Here is a 17,693-nt window from a genome sequence, read left to right as displayed (position 1 = left end):
AGTTCATCCGTTTATGAGACAAACTGGGTGCTGTCAGGTCTGTAGCTGAGATCACAGTGTGGTGGACGGTGTGAACTGATTTCTTGTCACATCCACCCAGGAAAATTGTCTGGGGGGATTGGTGGCCCTTCCCTCACTTGTGTGGATGGACTTGGTGGGGGTACCCTTGCGACACCCCCATCTCCGAGGCTCTGTGTGTGAATCTCCACAAAAGACCTCCAAGGGCTAGGAAGGTGCCGTTGGGGTGCTGAATTATTTGGATCCACTGATAACGGATTTGTGTCTCTTATCTGGAGGGGGAGACATGGACGTGTCCACTTTGGCCAAGAAGGGAGAACTGGGGGCTGAGCGAGAGGGAGAGGTTGAGGGAATAGGCAGGTCCTTCTTGATCTTGAGGAGCAGAGGATGGTCCGCTGCATGTCCCTCAGATTCTCCTCCCAGTGCCTGGCTATCGGGTCCTAGGTGGCTCTGGGTTCAGGCTCTTCCTTCTGAATGTCAGGCTGATGTGTAACAAGGTTGCTCTCCTTCACAATATCCTCTACCATGTCTCACTGAGGGCTGGTTGTGCCCAGAAGGGAGGAAGCCCCTTCTCAGTTGGGAATCTCCGCAGCCTGATTTCTGGGTTTGCCTCAGGGGAGAGGAGGGGGAGAGGAGAGGGAGCAGCTACCACCATCCGTGGTTTGTTAAAGGCTCTCAGGAAGCTGCCCCTGGACCTGTGTTGTGTCTCAGGGTGGCCGAGAGATTATTTCCTCAGCCTAGGTTGTGGGAATACGGTCCTTGCAGGAAGAAAAGTGTCCCAGCTTGTTCCATTTGTCAACTCTTGTTCATCTTGCTTCGAACTGATTTAATGTATTTTGGGGTTCCCATGATTGACCCCTCGACCAACAGGCTCAACCTCAGAAAACAAACCATGGTGAAAAGTTACAAGAGGGAATGCAACCATAGGTGAAGTGACCAGGTTAAGCGAGTTATATGTCTATGGAGATTCTCAGCCATCCAGGTCCTGGTTGTCCCAAAGGTGCTTTTTTTTTCCAGGAGGCAGCTGGACTTTTTGGTTTTTCCTTGAAGATGTTTTGCTTCTCCTCCCAGAAGCTTCTTCAGCTCTGACGGGATGGTGGTGGGGAAGGGACATTAAATGTGGTATATGGATATGATCTGAAGCAGTTGGTGGCTTCTCAGCTGACTTTCTCACCCATCCATTGTTCCTAGTTGCTAGGAGTAAAATTAAAACCCCTTGGCTGGTGTGTGTGTCCTCTGCTGGGTGACAAGGAGGAGAAACATTCTTTTTATAAAAAGGGCAAAATCCTTGATTCCCTGGTGACCCTCCAGTCTTCAATGTCCCCCTCTTGCCCCACATGCCCTTGGAGAGGAGGGGATCCCATTTTTGACCCTCCCCCTCCTTGGAGGCCCTTCAGTGCTGAGACCCCCCCCAGTGCTGTGGGGGAAAGAGCCACTGGCCCATGGGGTCCCCTTCCTGACCCCCCCAAGTTTCTCCCTCCCCCCAACCAGCCCTCTGGGGACCCAGGAGAGGATCAGATGGGAGGCCCTCCCCCACCCAGGCCTGGCTTTGGGGGTCAGGAGCTCAGCCCACCTGAGGAGGGGCAAGAAGGCCAGGAGGAAGCTCCAGGATTTAAGCCAAGATCAATTTTATTCAAGGTGCCAAAAGAAGAGATAGGATTTCATGCACAGAACATGGTTAAAAAAGGATGAAAAGCAAACAAAAAACAACCCCCCACAAACACAATTCCAGCTGCAACCAATTTCCTCCTTTCCCTCTTTTTACTAGAGATTCCCACCACAAAATGGCGGTGGACACTGCAGGGCCCGAGCCAGCTTTAGCTGTCCTTCTCACTGCCTGTAGGGGGTCGTCTATGATCTGGCCTTTAAGTTATACCTGCTTTCCACAGGCAGTGAGAAGTACAGTTAAAGCTGGGCAAAGACCCCGCATCCTCCATTTGTTGCCCAAAGTCCCATTTTGGAGAGGATTCTTTTGCCCTCCACAAAGAGGAAAGCAGTTAGAATAATGGAAAAATTGAGTCGGAAGAGACCTCAGAGGGGATCTGTCCAACTGCTCAGTGCAGGGTCTACTAGAAGAGCATGTTTCTTCAACCTTAGCCACCTGAATATGTGTGGACTCCATCTCCCAGAATTCCACAGCCAGCACTCAGGGTCCTTCCTCTGCTGGGTCTTTAGCTGTCCCTCTGACTGCCTGTAGGGGGCGGTCAGCAGCCTGGCCTCTACAGGCCGCGAGTGCCAACCCTGAAGCTGGCCCAGCAGTGGCCATTTTCTTTTCCGTAGCCTTTCCTGTGAGGGCCTCTTCATGAGGATATGAGAATCAGGATCGGGCACTTTTCGGAGCCTCTCCCCTTCTTCCCTGGACTTCCCGACAGGCAGAGGCTGACCCAGCAGCAGCCTGGGCATCCACAGGAGCAGCTCCCCCTTCAGCCTCCCCCATCTCGGGGGCCCAGGAGGAGCTTTGGGCATTTCGGAGGCTGTTGCCTGGAGGGGCCGCGGTCTCCCTGGAGCAGATCCCCTCCCTCCCTCCCATGGCCAAGGGGGTTCTTGGGTTTTGCAGCATTAATTCAGCACCAGAAAAATAAACACAGATGGCTGAGGCTTCATTTAACATCTTCATAAACATAATAAGTAGTTTTTACAAACCATTTGTAGATTTCTCCAACGTGGAGCAAACTCAGACAGAAACATGTTGCAAGTAGCAACTCAAGAGCACAGTAAGAGACATCAGTTTCACTTTAGCTCAGCAGGCAAGCAAGCAAGCAAGTAGGTTTCATCTTCAATAGACAGACTCAGAGCTTCACATAGCTGCAGAGTTGCAGAGCTTAATACAGAGCCTTGCCTAGGCTACTTCTAGTTTCAGTTTCCAAACAGTCCTCATTGGCTGAGTTAGTTGCTACACCTATTCATTGGCTTACCTTGTTACAAGCTCTATTCCAGTTCATGAATATACTCTGACATCTTTCCCTTGGCACGAGGGCACTCGTGGGCCCCCTGGAGTCCCAGGCAACCCGGCCTCTGCCACCAACAGCTTTTCTTTCCTTTCCCCCCTCTTCTTCTTTTCTGAACCGCCAAAGAGCAGGCTCCAGACTCCCAAAGCCCTGGAACCCCGGACTGGAGTTGGGTCTTGGTCTCTCCCTCCAGCGGCTGGGAAAGGACGATCAGTGGGGCCACATCCAAGGAAAGGACCTGGGACCGGACTCCGTTCTCCTCACCACAAGGACAGACCCCGGCGTACCCCTCAGCTCCCTGTAACTTAGCCCTCCAGCTCTCCCTTGTAGGCCAAGGTGGACCAACAAACATCCCTCGTGCAGGTGAGACACGTCGTCCCTCCACAACTGATCGCAATCAGAACACAGGGAGCCTCCAAACAAGCCCTTGGGGGCCTTTTGGGGAAAGGGCTCACTGCACAACCTCACAGAAGGTGGGAATGTCACCAAGTCCACCCCCAGAACTCCACTTCTCCCTAACGCTGTTCTTCTAGCTGGCAAAAAGTAAGTCTGCACCCTCCACCCCACCGAGGGCCCCTCCACGGTCTCAGCTGCAGACCTCACAGCACTTGCAGTTTGTTTACTAACAAAACAATTAACTTCAGAATGGAAAAGAGCCGAGTGTCCTACCTGAGCATGGAAGGGCCACAGATAGAGTGGCAAAGTGAGGGGAAAAACCCTCCACCCACTATAACTTCCTCCCTAGGCACCCAGTGATATTACAGTTCATAGGATGCCCCTTTCCTGCCTCTTAGTCAGCTCCCAGCTGACAGTTTTTATTGTTAGAAAGATGGGGAATGTAATTTCACTTCAGGCACAGGCCGTTTTAAAATCGGCTCCAACTTAAGGATTAACCTAGGAAGTTCTGAGCTGAAAGGAAATCTTAATACTAGGCAGGGCGCAAGGCTTCCTTGGTGTCAGAAGACAGGCAGCACCAGAGTTAAGTGCCACCAACTAGAGTGTCAGCAAACTCCATCGCTCTGGCTGACCTTCCTCACAGATGTCTCTGCAGACTAGAGGCCATGTTGAAGGACAGCGGAAGTCAATTCCCTTGTTGTTGAACTATTTTCATCCAGCCTCACTTTCTGGACATGTCCTGACACAACCAACACACAACAGAGTCCCCAGGGGTGTCTCTGTGTTTTTTTCATTAACATGTTTTTTTTCCAGCTACCTTCCTCACATGGACCCCCAGGGTCAGTGTCCCCAGAGGAAAAAGTTCCTTCCCCTTGTCACCAATCCAGCCTTTGAGACCTCTTCTGTTCCTTCTCCAGTGACTTCCTTTCAGGTAAACACCAGACTGAAGCAACATGGAAGGGATTTTGCATCAAAAAAAGGATAGAAGCACCTGTGTGACAGACATTTTCAGACAGGCAGGGGCTGTGCTCTTCAATGTACTTTTCTTTCTTTTCCAGGTGAAGCTTGAACTGTCTCTTACTGAATCAGGAAAACCACTAACGTTTCCCTCTTGTAAGAGTGCTTTGAATTCTCCTACCTCTTCCTGTGGTTTTTGTAAAGAATTGGGAGCAGAATTGATTCACCCTTATGAATTATGGACCTTCTGCTTGTTGTTCTGATGCTGCTGGTGTCCCAGCCGGTCTCTGGGAAGCATAGAAGGAAGTGCCTGCTGCGTTTGGAGCAGCAGGATGGAAACAGTCCATGGAGCTATTACTACCTAGGAGACCATCTCATTGCTATGATCAACACTGTGACAAAAATGTTGCATATAATGCTGCCTTTTAACAGTCCTCCTTCTATGCCTTCTGGTCGTATGTAAGTGTCAGCTTTGGAAGCCATTCAGGTGATGGGTTTGCATTCCCTCCATTTGCATTTCTAATGTTCTTCTTATTTCATTTCACTTACTTTTAAATTCCGCTGGACATTCTATCTACTGGAGAAGCCAATGTCCCCAACTACAGCTGTGGAGGGAAGGAGAACCTTCTGGCTCTTATTGATGGGGCTTACAGGGAAATCTCCATCCAGATGTCAACCTTAGGAGGCACCTACAAAGTTCCACAGGTTTGTGTGTGTGTTTTGCTCAATATAATAAACTGAGTGAGGTGGTGGTCGGTGAGGAATAGATGCAATCATCTTCTACATATAGTTCAAGAGCTACTTTCACCCTATTAGTGAACAGGGAGTCTAGGAATTATAGGCATTGTCTAACAGATATTGTGGCTAACAGATGTTGTGGCTAAAATATATGCCAAGATCCTCTTAAGTTAACTTGAGATTAGGTAGCAAGAATTCTTCTTTGCATAACAATAAGAGTTTTAGGTAGAGTTAAAAATTATATAAATTTGTATAAGAAATCAATTATTGACAACAGCTTTGTCTTAAAATATCTAATCAGAAAATATGTCAGTTTAGTTTAGTTTAGTTTAGTTTAGTTTATTGTCATTGCACCTCGTACAATGAAATCAAACACCATCTTCAGTGCACATCATCACCATGACCATGAAAATAAAGACAAACACACATCCTTCACCCTTCACACATTGAACTGAACCCCCACCAACACCACACCAACACTGCACTATACAGCAGAATTCAAAAGAGCTACTGCCCCTAGAAGCTGTTTTTCAGCCTATTTGTCCTCGTTTTTATTATTCTGTACCCTGTGCCAGATGGTAATAGTTCAAAAAAAGAGTTCCCAGGATGAGATGGATCTTTGAGAATGTTTTGAACTTTCTTAAGGCAGTGGGAGTTATAAAGCTCTTCCAAAGAGGGGAGAGGGCAACCAATGATCCTCTGGGCAATGACCTTAACCCTCTGGAGTGCTTTCCTATCTGCCATTGTGCAATTGGCAAACCATACTGTTAGATTGGGTAGATCGGTTCCCACAGAGACGCAAGACCAAAGTGAACAGTCAGCTCTTTATTGTAGTATACAGTTCTGTACAGGACCTGCGAGCCGCGCGGCTTTTCTTATAGAGCCGGCCGGCAGCTCGGCGGCCAATGACAGCGCTTTGATTCTCCCGTGATCGGCTCAGCCAATCACGGTAGATTCTTAGTGCACCAATCGCAGTTGTTTAGTTAGCCAATCAGGTTGCGGTCCGTGTGGACCAATCAGAACTCAGGATTTGGAGAATGTTAATATAGAACACATACACAGGTGCAGTAAGTTAAAATGCTCTCTATAGTGCAGCGGTAGAAGGTCACCAGCAGTTTTTCATTCAGTTGTTGTTTCCTGAGAAGCCTCAGGTAGCATAATCTCTGCTGTGCCCTTTTGACCAGGGCTGCAATGTGAGCACCCCAGGTCAGGTCCTCTTTTAGGGTAACAGCTGGAAACTTAAAACTGTCCACTTGCTCCACTCAGTCTCCATTGATAAGCAAGGGCTCCATTGATAAGCAAGGGCTGGAGGTCTGATCTGTTGCTTCTATAGTCCGCTATAAGCTTCTTGGTCTTATTGGTGTTGAGGACCAAGTTATTGTCTCCACACCACAAAAGCAACCAGTCCACCTCATCTCGGTAGGCAGACTCATCCCCCTGCAGAGGAGTCTCACCACTGTTGTATCATCTGCAAATTTAGCAATAGTATTACTAGCGTGAGTGGGAATGCAGTCATGCACATAAAGAGTATAGAGTAAGGGACTCAACATGCAACCCTGTGGTGTACCAGTGTTAAGAATAAGGGCTGAAGAGGTATGATTACCTAATCTGACCCTCTGTGAGCATCCAGACAGGAAATCCATAATCCAAAGGCAGATTGAATTAGAAAACCCAAGGTCCAGAAGTTTAGACACTAGTCTATGTGGAACAATTGTGTTAAACGCAGAACTAAAATCGACAAAAAGCATCCTAACGTAGTCCCCCTGCTGTTCTAGATGAGTCAGAGCGGTGTGAAGAGTGATGGCTATAGTGTCCTCTGTAGATCTATTTTTTCTGTATGCAAACTGGTGTTTATCAAATGTATGCGTGTTAGGGATATACACCCTAGCAGAACCTGCATGGCAGTCAGGCAGGCAGGCAAATATGTGAGATAAACGTTTTTGTAGCTTACACTCAGTAAAACAGATACAATGTGCTAGTTAAATAGTTTATTCCAGTAAAGAGTTTTTAGCATAGTCAAACAGTCTATATATCATACACTAGTTCAGTCCGTCCAGGGATTAATCAGTTGCAAAGTCCAGTGTCGAAAAAGAGGTCAGTAAACTTACAAATATCAGTCCTGTAATATATCTCTTCGCAGTAGAGATATGAAGAAGTCAAACCTCTTTTCTTCCTTCAGCAACAGCAGAGAAACACGCAGTTATCAAACCATCAATCCATCATCGTCTGCAAGCAATCCAGTAAGCCAGCAATCAATCAAGTTCTCTTGCTCCCTCTTATGGCAATTTACAGCCGCACCCAAAATTACATGCTTTGCAATTAAAGTGACACACACATAAATTCACTATCATAGTCTATATATATTATTTTACCCAAACTACGTTAGGTAACCTATGTTATTCCTAACATAGCGGAAGACCAGAAATGATGTGCCGGCAGACCAATTTCTCAAAGCACTTCATGATGATAGGAGTGAGTGCCACTGGTCTGTAATCATTGAGGTTATTGATAGGGAACTTCTTTGGCAGTGGAAGCCTTCAAAAAAGGTGGAATAGTGGACTGGGATAAAGACCGATTGAAGATCTTGGTAAAGACTTCCAGCCAACTGATCAGCACAGTCTTTTAGTACTCAGCCAGAGATACCATCAGGACCGGCAACCTTTCTAGGGTCCACAGCCCTCAGAATGCTCACCTCCTGTTCCTCCACAATGAGGTGGGGGCTACAATTGGCTGGTTGCTGTGTTTTATCTGTCTCTGATGTCTCCACTTCAAAGCTAGCAAAGAAATGATTCAGTTCCTCTGCCAATGAAGCATCCCCCTTAGCAGGGATGACATTGGTTGGTTGATGGTTTGTAATTTGTTGAATCCCTCGCCACACCTGCCTCATGTTATTGCTATAAAAATTATCCTCAATCTTCCTCTTATAATCAGTCTTGGCCTTCCGAATACCTTTCTTCAGATTACCTCTGGCAACCCTGTATCTTGCCTCATCACCGGACCTAAAGGCCTTGGTCCTGTCATGCAAGAGGTGCTGGACTTCCTTGGTCATCCAGGGTTTCTGATTGGGATAGATCCTAATACATTTATCCACAGTGATAGTATCTGTGCAGTGTTTGATATAGCACAGAACAGTTGTAGTGTGCTCCTCAAGGTCAGGGTGGTAAAAGACATCCCAATTTGTGTTCTCAAAACAACCCTGAAGTTGTTGGGAAGCATCTTCTGGCCAAGATTTCACTGTCTTTATTATAGGCAGAGCCCATCTCCTAAGAGGGATGTACGCTGGTGCTAAAAGCAGTGACATATGGTCTGATTGTCGCAAATGTGGTAATTGTATAATCTTATAGCCATGTTTGATGTTGGTATATACTTTGTGCAATATGTTTACTCCTCTAGTAGCACACTTCAATCAGGCAAACCAAAGTTTGTTGCTTTATAGAAGTTAGTGTAGCAGTTGATATACTAAACAGAAGCATTATGGAGGAAATGGATTGTCCTTAAAATAGTGCTCAGACTGTTGGCCCTGATCCAGGCCCTCTCTCCAGCCCCTGTTTGAGAGGGAGGTTTGAGTTCAATGGGGCAACGAGAAGGAGAATCGATACTTACTAAGGGGGAAGACAAGGAACACATTTGAACCCTTGTTCTTCAGTCTGGATATCAATGACTTCTGTGCACTAAGGAAGGATCCTGAAGTGTACATGCCTAAGGTGCTAAATGCATATCAGAATGCTGATAAAATGAGATTATTATCATATAAACTGGAGTGTGTAGACTGTTAAGAAAACTACTGAAATTCAATGATTATTGATAAATCAAAATCAAAAGTTATAGTCTTTGGAATACAACACCATCGTCAAGATGCCTCTTTGATGGTGAGGCAACAGAGCAAGTAACACCTTTCCTTACCTGGTGAAATCTTCACTGACCCTGGATATGGCTTCACACATTATCCAAGAAGCCACTTAGAGAAAGGATACAGGTGAATTTATTGCTTGAACTTTAAAAATAATAATCACTTTTTTCTTTTTCATTTATTACAATATATAATCTCAAAGTTACTCACAAGCCCTTACATCAAACTGAGCTTTGGGGTTTTATACATATCATTATTAGAACAAACTCAATCATAGCACCAGAAGAATATCTTGGAGGTGGACAAAATAATATCCTGAGAGCTCAATTGGGAATTTATTCAATTTTTCTAAAATCAGGGCATAAAATTATTACAATTAAAGGTATGAAACCTGTTAAGTCTCCCAAATTCTCTGTGTTAGAACTGCAAATTTTGAATTAAAGACATCTTGGATTGTACAACTCACAATTCTATTAGGAGACACATTCTCACCTCCTCTTATGCAACTGGAGAACAGATCTACTATCGGAATGCCAATTAGCTAAGAAAGAGAGAGATCATCAGTGCCTTGGACCAGATAATATACAAATGACCTATTGGCATCCATATATTAAAATAATATATACCCTAAGATGTCAGAATTTCATAAATTATATATAATACAGCAAACAGTTCAGTTGAGATCCAGATATGTGAGTCTGATTGTAATAAATTATAGGAGTGATACAGAAATGTACATGTTTTATTCTTAATTTATTCTTGCATCCTGTTTTATAGACAGACTTATTAATGTTCTGTGTTCTGCATTCCACATTTTGATATGACTTAATGGCTAATCAGTAAAATTATTCTAATATGTTCATGAGAACCGGTAAGGAGTTATTAATATCTAGTATTTGGGACTTGATCCAATTCCAAATATAACACAGCATTCCTCATTGCTTTTTCAGATCAGTGTTGAACCTGTTTCAGGGACCCTGAGTGATAAAAGTAAATTCCCATTTTTCCACCAGTTGCTCCCCAAAGAAGGGATCCAGTACCCAGCAATCGTCCAACTGCTCCTCCATTTCAGATGGACCCTGATCGGCCTCTTTGTCCCAGACACAGAGAAGGGAGAGAATTTCATGAGGACTTTCACTCCTATGCTTGTCGGGAATGGAATTTGTGTTGTTATATCACAACAATTCTCAACAACTGGACACACATCACCCCTCAGAGATGCCTTCTCCAGGTGGAGACAAGTCAATGTCTTTGTCCACTTATTAGAATATGATTCCATTTTGGACAGAATCCATCCTTTCCATTTTGCACTCAGGCGTCTGCCAGGACCTGTTGAAGGGAAACTCTGGATTTTGACAGTCTTGTGTCATGTGACAATTCGAAAGCTGAGACTTTTGAGATATGTCCATAGTTTTTGGACTTTTCAGATGAAATACAAGGAGAAATATGATCGTTTTGAACCCTATTTGTTTTTGGAACCCCAGATTGAAGATCACTATTTCTGCTGTTCTCTTTCAAAGCACACCTTTTCTGTCAAGGGCCGGAGAAGATGCACCCAGAAAGCCCCACTGGAGACTGAATGGAAATGGAACAGGATCCGGATCGAAAATCACTCCTATCTGTACACTTTCATTAACACTCTGGCCCAGGCCTTGAATGGTGTCTATTCCTCCATTTTGAGAAGGAGAAGCAAGGAGAGTGAAGAGAGGTTGGGGGCTCCAAGGCTGCAGCCATGGCAGATAAGGGGTCCCAATATGGATCCATCCAACTTAGTTATTTTGGGGAAAGTATCCAAAGGAGATGGAGGGAACAATCTGAGCCTCTTTGTGGTACAAAAGGGCAAAGGCTTTGACCAGTTTAATCATTCATGGGGTAATATTCCAAAGAGTGGGCATCAGGATAGATATATTTAGATATTAAACACTGCTAATTGTAAAAAGGAGATGTGCATTTTCAAATGAAATCCTGGCTTTATAGGCTTGTGATTATCATTGTTGAACTTTACCTTCATACCCCGTGACTATCTAGACCAACCTCTCATCTCTTCCAGAACCCCAGTTTTTTCTGACTGAGGCTGCTCGGTCTTTCCAGGAAAAGGATCAGTGAAGGGGAGATGGAACTTCTCCGCTTTAATATGGCTTCTTCCTTTTAAGACATTTTTCCTCCCATTCAAGCAGAATCTCCTCCCTGTGGCTGGATTATTTTTCCATGTCTCACTCTCTGGAATAACAGAGAGTGGGCCGCTCTTAGGCTCCTGCCTAATGTCTTTCAGTGACTGGAAGGGGACTCCATCCTCCCTTCTCCAACGGAGAGGTTGTGTTAAGCTGGAGAAGGGTTTCCCAGACTCCTCCTGATCTTCAGGAATCCTCCTTGTTCTCCTGGAAAGAGCCTTGTGATGCCTGCGGAGGGATCTGATACTTGAGTTGGGGTCTCCCCAAGCCAGAAGATTTTAGGGAGTTTTCAGGGAGTTTATGAATAATATCTTTATTGGTTGGTTTGTTCATTTATGTTCTGATGCTCTGCACTGTTCTATATAATTGACAATTTTTGTCCATTTTGCTTTATATTGATAAATATGATTGACACATATTTGCTCAATCCTTCTTTCTCACTTTTGAAGATAGTAGTAACTCTTCTTCTTCCAACTAAGAATACCTGCAAATCATGTGCAAGAACGATTCAGATTTTTATTTATTTATTTGATTTGTCAATCACTTACAAGATAATAGGTATAAGTATTCTTACATGAGTAAGAATACAGAAAATAGGTACGATTAAATGGGGACAATAGGACAGGGATGGGAGGCACGATGGTGCACTTATGCATGCCCCTTAAATGTGAAAAATGTGAAAAGACACATGAGATAAGAACCCAGAATTTCTGCTTTTAACATTTCTGGATCTTTTCATTTCAGTTTCATCCCTTTCTGGCGAAGCATCAGTTTTGTAACCTTTCCAACTTTAATTTATACTTGGACCAAAATGGAGATATAGCGGCAGCTCTTCTTCTCAGGACTTGGGCGGTTCTCCCAGATATGAAGTTGGACTACCAGCCTGCAGGGACTTTTGAAAGAGAGGCTTTGATTGTCAACCAAAGTGGTCTTTTACAGGTAAACTTGCTCAACAAGGTGTGTAAAATGTTGGCTCCTTTTCTCTGTTTTCCAAAGTCTCAGGGACCATTTCAAGTCTGCTAAGCCTAATGGCCACGGTGGATGACCTTCAGTGAGAATTGAATGTGGGAATTGATTGTTTTCTTGACTGATTTGCAGGCTTCAATATTATTCAACATTTTGAGGGACACGTTCTCATGACCTCACCTCCTAGAAAATAAAGAATTTGTTTTATGCTTGTTTCACCAGCATGGCAGCTACATGAACTGAACAAATAAATATGCATAAAACAAAGAACATCCAGTTTAAAGTTGATAGCCTAAATTTTTCCTTCGTATGTTACTGGGAGACTGTTTTGGACAACTGTCAGAGGGAAGATTCTCCAGAAGAAGAAATCTTTACTTGTTCTGCTGGTCAAAGGTTTCTTTCTTCATTACAGGTTTTCTCTATTTTAATAAATCTGGTATACAAAAATGTAATAAATCTAAAACGTATTCTGAATGTAATAAATTCTAAAATTTAATAGGAATAGATCAGCATACTTTGAAATCATGGCTTCATAAAGAAGGGAGGAGTACATGTTAATAGGGTCATTAGGAAGAACCAACAAATACTTAATGCTTAAATCTGTTTTCGATTCCATCCCTCCAAACTTTATTACATGGAAAAGTCCTTTCTTGCTATGTGATATGTCAGAAGCAAAAGGCAGGAACTACAGTAAATGAAGAACCTGCCTGTAGTTGTGTCTCCTACAACCATTTGGAACTAGAGAGAGATTTCATAATTTATCTAAGACAAGACTAGATGCTAATGGGCTAATGTCCATGTCTACGTCCATTTGGTGAGTATTAACACACTTGCTTTGGCATTCCTTCTTTTTCTGCTCAGTCCCTGCCTCAGTCCAGATGTGTGGAAAGTTGTCCTCCTGGATTTGTCAAGAGGGCTCGGGAAGGAGAGCCAGTTTGCTGCTATGACTGCATTCCTTATCCGGAGGGGACCTTCTCCACTCAGGAAGGTGGGTGACACCAATGAAAATAGAAGGCCTGGTAGAAATGGATTCATCCAGATCATTTTGATGAAAGTACATGTTGAAAGACACATTGAAGCTTAACTGTTTCCTTGTTTATTGTCGAAATGCACAGTTTCTTATCTAAGGTGATGAATAACCCAAAGACCTTAAATTAGAGCTAGGGAGAGAAAGAAAAGTAAGGCAGATTGGACAAGTTTCCCAGGGAAAACATTTTTTTGCTTCTTAATTTGGATGTGTCCATTTTAACCTTTCTAGGAAGATCTTTGAAATTAGAGGGACTTGTGTCCATTGCTTTTTCCCATCTGAAACAGATTTTTGTCATGTCATCCCCCAAAATTGATGCATAAAAAGTTTTATCAAGCAATTAAGGTCATCAACCGCCATAAGGAGAAATATCTTCTTGAAGGATCAGAGATGGAGAGCTTTTGGGCTTTTTGAGTTTGTTTGTTTGTTTTTGTTATTGTTGTTGTTGTTAAACAACGAAATAGGAACCAGAGCCCCAACCAAAAATAAACCCAGCAATGGTTCAAAGGGGAGGGGGAGAAATCCCTTAATACAGAATTGTGATTAGGTTGAAAGAGAACTCACAAAAAGCATAGAAAATAGAGGACTAATAAAAATAAGAAGGTGCAGGAAACTAGTTCAGTGCTTGAACCTCTGGGTAAATCTAGAGAGTAGGAAGGAAATCAGTTCATCTGCTGGTTCTTGGAAGAGGAAGACTGCAGCTTTCCAGGAGGGGAATCTAGAGCTCTAATTAATAAAATAGACCCTCAAATCTGACACATTTGTAGAAGAGTAAAAAAAGATGCCCCAAAATAGGCATCCCAAAAATTCAAAGAAAAATTCACATTGCACCAGAGAAGACATGTTAAAATACAAGCCCAAAGGTAAAGCTGAATATGTATGAAACTAGTCTGTATGGAGACCTTTGGTGTAAGATGGCCTCCATTTCCCCCAAGACCCTTCAGGGCTTCTGCTCCAGATGGCTCCCACCCTGACTGGTCTTCCAGAAGCCACGAAAGCCAGGCTGCCCTGCAGGCTCTTGAGCAGAGGGAGGCTGAGCCCCTCCTGGGGGGATAGGGGGCTACAGGGGGCTTTGGGGACCCTTTAGGACTCATTTTATCTTTTTGAATAACAAGCAATCTAGAAATACTGGGAGTCAGGCAATCTATCATTTGCATAAAGAAACAAGCAAATTCTTATTAGTTTGTCGGTGTAAAATATCTAGTTGAGATTAACATGGAAATCCCTTTTAAAATATATTATTTCTTTATATCCCATCATTATTATATATAATTTTTTCATAACAACTTTTATTCTAATTTTATTAATCCTACCTCATGGATTCAGTATCACCTGTACATTAATTACATGCTTACTCTCCCAAAATGCTATCAATCAGTGGTGGGTTTCAAACTTTTTTACTACCAGTTCTGTGGGCGTGGCTTGGTGGGCGTGGCTTGGTAGGCATGGTAGGGGAAGGATACTCCAGTCAGAGGTAGTATTTGCCGGATCTCCGAGCTACTTAAAATTTCTGCTATCGGTTCTCCAAAACTGGTCAGAACCTGCTGAATAGCACCTTTGGTATCAATACATTTAGACCTACCTAATTTCATACAAGAATGCCCTTTGGTCAGAGATCGACTGTAATCCAATGGACAGAAGAATGTGGAAACCTTCTTAGATGCCACTTCAGAAACTCCCTCTGAACCGCATCAAGGATCTTGTCAACATCCAATGAGAGGAGAGCAACCGATTCCTGGATGGAGAGGCCTGGTGTGGGCAGTTAAGGGGGCACCACATTGCACCCATGTTAGAGCTGCTCCCGGTAGCCATTTCAGGCTATTTGTAAAGCGACATTTCTCTACCAGCCACCTAGATTTCATAGGATAGGCATCCTCTGGGTTCAGAGTACTGAGAAATGCCACCTGGAAGGACCCAGGACGTTTGCCTAGAAAGATGATCAGATTCATTATTTACCTGTAATAATGTAGGTTCCTATGAAGCTTCTTAAGAGAAGACAGGAATTGCTTTAGGTCCTAGGACTTCCCCAAATTTCATACAACTTACCTATACAGATTTCAGAAAGTGATATTTTCTTATTCCCCCCCCCCCCATGGAATTCTTACCCAATACACCTCAGAAATTCTCCCTGTTATCAGCTGTTCTCCCACAAAGGTATTTCTTGAAAGGTAAAATGACAGATAATTAAAGAAATATTGCCTTTTGACTTTCTCAGATACAGGAAAATACACCAAGTGTCCTGATGATAAATATCCAAATGAACACAGAGTCCAATGTATCCCGAAAGTTATAACATTCCTGTCTTACGAAGAACACCTGGGCATCATCCTGGTCTCTTTTGCCCTACTCTTCTTCCTAACCACAGGCCTTGCCTTAACCATCTTCATGAAATACCGAGAAACTCCCCTTGTCAAAGCCAACAACTGAGACCTCTCCTACATCCTCCTGGTCTCCCTCCTGCTTTGCTTCTTGTCTTCTTCTCTCTTCATTGGCCAACCAAGGAAAGTCACCTGCCTTCTCTGACAAATGGTCTTCAGCCTCATCTTCTCAGTTGCCGTTTCTTCTCTCTTGGCCAAAACCATCACGGTGGTGCTGGCCTTTCTGGCCGCAAAACCAGGAAACTGAGTGAAGAAATGGTTGGGGAAGAGCTTGGCCAACTCCATCATCCTTTCTTGTTCTGCTGTCCAACTTGTCATCTGGTCCATCTGTATGGGAGCTTCTCCCCCCTTCCCTGACTCTGACCTCCACTCCCAGCCTGGAGAGATCATCCTGCAATGCAAAAAAGGGGCTGTTGTCATGTTCTACGTCACCCTCAGCTACATGGGCTTCCTTGCTGCCATCTGCTTCCTTGCTGCCATCACGGTGGCTTTCCTGGCCAGGCCTGGGGCCTTCAACAAAGCCAAGCTGATCACCTTCAGCATGCTGGTCTTCTGCAGTGTCTGGGTGAGTTTTGTGCCCACCTACCTGAGCACCAAAGGGAAATACATGGTGGCTGTGCAGGTGTTCTCCATCCTGGCCTCCAGTTCTGGTCTGCTGGGCTGCATCTTCATCCCCAAGTGCTACATTATCCTTCTGAGGCCAGAGCTGAACACAAAGGAGCACCTCACAGCCAGAACAATTGTAAAAACATAAGACACAACACCATGACATTTAAAGAATTGTAAAATTTCCTTTTATTTCAAAGTAGACACAAATTATTTCAACTTAGATAACGTACAGGAATCAAAGAAATCATGTCTACATTTTTCAATGGAAAATATTTGAATGATTGTAATCCTTGCAACTCTCTTCATCTCAATAAATCTTGCTTAAAGGGAACTCTGAAAATAATTCAGAGGAATTTGTTGTTCAGCCACTGCCAATTAATTTGACACCTTATTCGTACTGACAGCAGCTAAAAGTGTATCTGTGAGAGAATGAGTAGGAAAAGTGGTAAGATGGTTTGTGTGGGAGCCAAACTCCAACTATGTTGTTTGACAATCTCCATGAGAGCCATTGGCCATCCCACCAAGTCAGAGAAGGCAGAGGTCTCCAGGGCCTCTTGCTTAGATGTTCTCATCCAAGGAGACCTAGTTAGCACCCCTTTCCCATAGCTGCTTCTGCCCTGTGAAAGAAGCTTCTCCATGAGATCCACCATCCTGTCTCCATCCCCTGATTAAAGCTGGTTCTTTTCCCCAGTGCTTGAGCTAGTTGAGACCGGAGTCCAGAAGATGCGGAAGGAGGAGAAGCCCCACGGGAGAGTCAGGCTGCATCCTGACCAGATTGGGCTCCTTGTGGCTGCACTGTATGAATAGTTGCAAGCAGGAGTTTGGGGGCATCTCAAACTCCACCAGAGGAAAGAGGGTGTGTGTCTCTCTCTCTCTTTCTCTCCAAGGTGGGAAGCCCAGCAGTGCAACCCTGGAAGGCCTCACCTGGGGGTTCACCTCAGTCCTCTTGGGCTGCTTCCAGCCCCGGAAGCCCCAGAAATAAGTCCTACCAAGGACTTTGCTCCAGGCTCCCCAGAAGCGAGCGGAAGGGGGGAGAAGAAAGGTGAATATTCTAACTGCGAGATCCTGAACATCTCGAGATAAATTTCAAGGAACTACAAGGCAATAAAGGCAGTCCTCCACTTATGACCACAATTCTTGTTGCTAAGTAAGTTCTGTCTCGTTTTACCACCTTTTTTGCCTCAGTTGTTAAGCAAATGAGTGCGGTCATTAAGTAAATCATGTGATCATTAAACAAGTCTTTCAGTGAACCCAATGACCCCAAGGTACTGAAAGCATCATAAATACACACCAGTTCCCATAAATACACGCCTGAGTTTTGGTCATGTGACCATGGGGTGCTGCAACGGTCATAAGTGGGAAAACTGGCCATAATTGGTCACTTTCCTCAGTGCTGTTGTAACTTCAGTCCCTAAACAGATGGTTGCAAGTGGAGGACTCTCTGTTGTCCTCAGAGCCATTTTTGACAACGAGACTCCTGCCCTTAAGATTCCATCAGAATGGAGCCAGAAGGGACCTTGGGGTCATCTAGTCCAACCCCCTGCCCAAGCAGGAGACCCCAGACCATTCCATGCAAAGGAGTGTCCAGGCCTTCCTGGAAGACCTCCAGGGACAGAGGCCCCCCACTTCTGAAGG

At 44.3% G+C, this 17,693-nt stretch overlaps 1 protein-coding gene across 5 annotated transcripts in view; it reads left to right on the top strand.

The window, feature by feature from the left end:
* The window catches only part of LOC148128472 (vomeronasal type-2 receptor 26-like), a 48,927-nt gene extending 32,532 nt beyond the window's left edge, over positions 1-16,395 (top strand). For all 5 annotated transcript variants that reach the window (XM_087949036.1, XM_087949037.1, XM_087949034.1 and 2 more), the window contains one exon: positions 12,906-16,395. In XM_087949036.1, the coding sequence (XP_087805162.1) occupies positions 12,906-13,040 (135 nt within the window). In that variant the 3' untranslated portion in view covers positions 13,041-16,395. The remainder of the gene's footprint in view (positions 1-12,905) is intronic.
* Positions 16,396-17,693: the final 1,298 nt, after the last annotated feature.

Source organism: Notechis scutatus, unplaced genomic scaffold (genome assembly GCF_049901735.1).
Source record: "Notechis scutatus isolate UNSWTSFEM ecotype Mainland unplaced genomic scaffold, rNotScu1.2 NSCUSCF54, whole genome shotgun sequence".
Classification (NCBI taxonomy): Eukaryota; Metazoa; Chordata; class Lepidosauria; order Squamata; family Elapidae; genus Notechis; species Notechis scutatus.
Note: the sequence above shows the minus strand (reverse complement) of the source record. Positions and strands in the feature narration are given on the sequence as shown.